General features: G+C 34.4%; 1 protein-coding gene across 1 annotated transcript in view; it reads right to left on the minus strand.

Moving 5' to 3' along the window:
- The window catches only part of LOC107572446 (uncharacterized), a 6,935-nt gene extending 5,208 nt beyond the window's left edge, over nt 1–1,727 (minus strand). Inside the window, exons 1-4 of the mRNA XM_016258871.1 lie at nt 1,632–1,727; nt 1,361–1,449; nt 956–1,238; nt 407–712 (exon numbers count right to left, since the gene is read on the minus strand). Coding sequence (XP_016114357.1) covers nt 407–712; nt 956–1,238; nt 1,361–1,449; nt 1,632–1,668 — 715 coding nt within the window. The 5' untranslated portion in view covers nt 1,669–1,727. The remainder of the gene's footprint in view (nt 1–406; nt 713–955; nt 1,239–1,360; nt 1,450–1,631) is intronic.
- Nucleotides 1,728–1,934: the final 207 nt, after the last annotated feature.

Consider the following 1,934-nt stretch of genomic DNA (forward strand, 5'->3'; position numbering starts at 1 on the left):
TTGGTGTGTGTGTGTGTGTGTGTGTGTGTGTGTTTGAGCATAAGAAAAATGTATGGAACAGTCCATGTCCAATTTTACTGATGATTTGAACTTTATTAAAATGGATCTGACAAGTAGTTTTTGAGATTATTGAAGTAGAGGAACTGCACTGGCATGACTGAAAATAGCGAGTGCATTCACAAGATGGCTGCCATGTGAAGTGACTCACTTTAAAGAGTTTGAATTAACCCACACATTCCTGTTGTAATAGTAATACTAAAAGATCAATGAATAACACAAGGTAAAATAAAAACAATAAATACAATAAGTTGGATGGATACAACTGATATATTTGGACATTGGCATTTACATAAATAGTTAAAATGTGTGCACTCCATTTGTGACAGGATTTATTTAGTTTACTTACCAATGACAGTAACATTGAAACTCCAACAGTTGTGAAATTCATGGTTGATCTGTAGTTGAAAGATTCCAGAGTCTGTTTTGCTGGTGTTTCTGATGGTGAGATCTCCAGTTTGACTGTCGACCAAGAGTCTGCCTCTGAATCTCTCATCAACACACATGTGGATATCATTATTACTTATTTCCACAATGAGAATCTTATTAGGTCCAAAAAACCATCGAATTAAAATATCCTTTTGTATGTCTTTTAAATTAGTGTGTAGAGTGACAGAATCTCCCTCCTTCACTGTCAGCGCTGTCTGTGTTATGTCTGTCTCAGTAACAAAACACAACCACAGAAACATGTAAAACAGTTTGTCAGACAGTTAATCTCAGTCTTATCAATATTAATCTCTATAAACTATTATTTTTCTTTTTAAATGATAACATTCAAAAGCTAAATATTTTACTGTGAAAGAGCAGGAAACAGATGAAGTGAAACAATATGTCTGACAGAAATAAGAAGGACATAGATATGTGCAGTAAATTAACAGTAACATCCCCACTTACATACCTGGGCATGGCTCACAAAGTTGAGGGATGTTAGCATACAAAGTCTTGTTGCTGGTCTGATTGTTCAGCACACAGCTGTAGTTGCTTTTGTCCTGATATTTCACATACAGGCGTAGAGAGGGGTCGTGGTTAAAATGAAAAACCCTGACTTGGGAGCATACTTGCTTTTCTCTAAACCAGGTTAGATTTGCTTCTTGAACTCTGGATGCTGAACACTTTAGCACGCAGATTGAGTCTGATGGTAAACAATGTTGAAAATGTCTGGTAATATTAAGAAGCAGGAGCTGGAAAAAATCAGAGACTAATTAATAAGAAGAATTAAAACTAAAACATTAAGACAATCTGAAGCAATTATTAGGATAATTACAGAAATATTCAGCTAGTTAAAAAAGTTTAAAAGTATTACATCAGTCGTATGAATGCTGGGATCTCTGTTCTTCACTGGTGCAGTCTTTGTTCCATCAGCTTCAACGCACAACACCCATAGAACGTATACTGAAATTATGTACAGAGAAAACCGCTTCTTACTGAGACAATGCATCAAGTAATTTGATAAGGTATGAACAAAGAGACAGTACTAAAATAATCACAGAGCAAAAGTTAATGAAGTTTGCAGTACAATATTGTATAAATTAGTAAAAACGGGGGGTAAAAATATGCATACATGTAGAATTTACCTCTCAAGAGCCATAAAATAAATAGCAATCGAGCCATATTCTTCAAAAGAACCAATGAAATGGGTTGCTTGATTTGAAGCAAAACAACTAAAGTGAAGCTTGTTAAAGCTTTGAAGAACGGATGCAGGGTACTTTGTTTTTGTAGCAAACCTCAGTGCACGTGAGCCTTTTTTTTTTTGTTAGTTTTTTTTTGTTTGAGCACTTTCTCTTTTGAAACTTATCTGGGCTGGGTTTCTATTTTTAACTGTAAGCAAATAATAAAACTAATGTGTATTCCTTTTTGTTATGCTTTTAAAATGTTTA

This window comes from Sinocyclocheilus grahami, unplaced genomic scaffold, assembly GCF_001515645.1.
Source record: "Sinocyclocheilus grahami isolate Dianchi unplaced genomic scaffold, SAMN03320097.WGS_v1.1 scaffold1750.1, whole genome shotgun sequence".
NCBI lineage: Eukaryota > Metazoa > Chordata > Actinopteri > Cypriniformes > Cyprinidae > Sinocyclocheilus > Sinocyclocheilus grahami.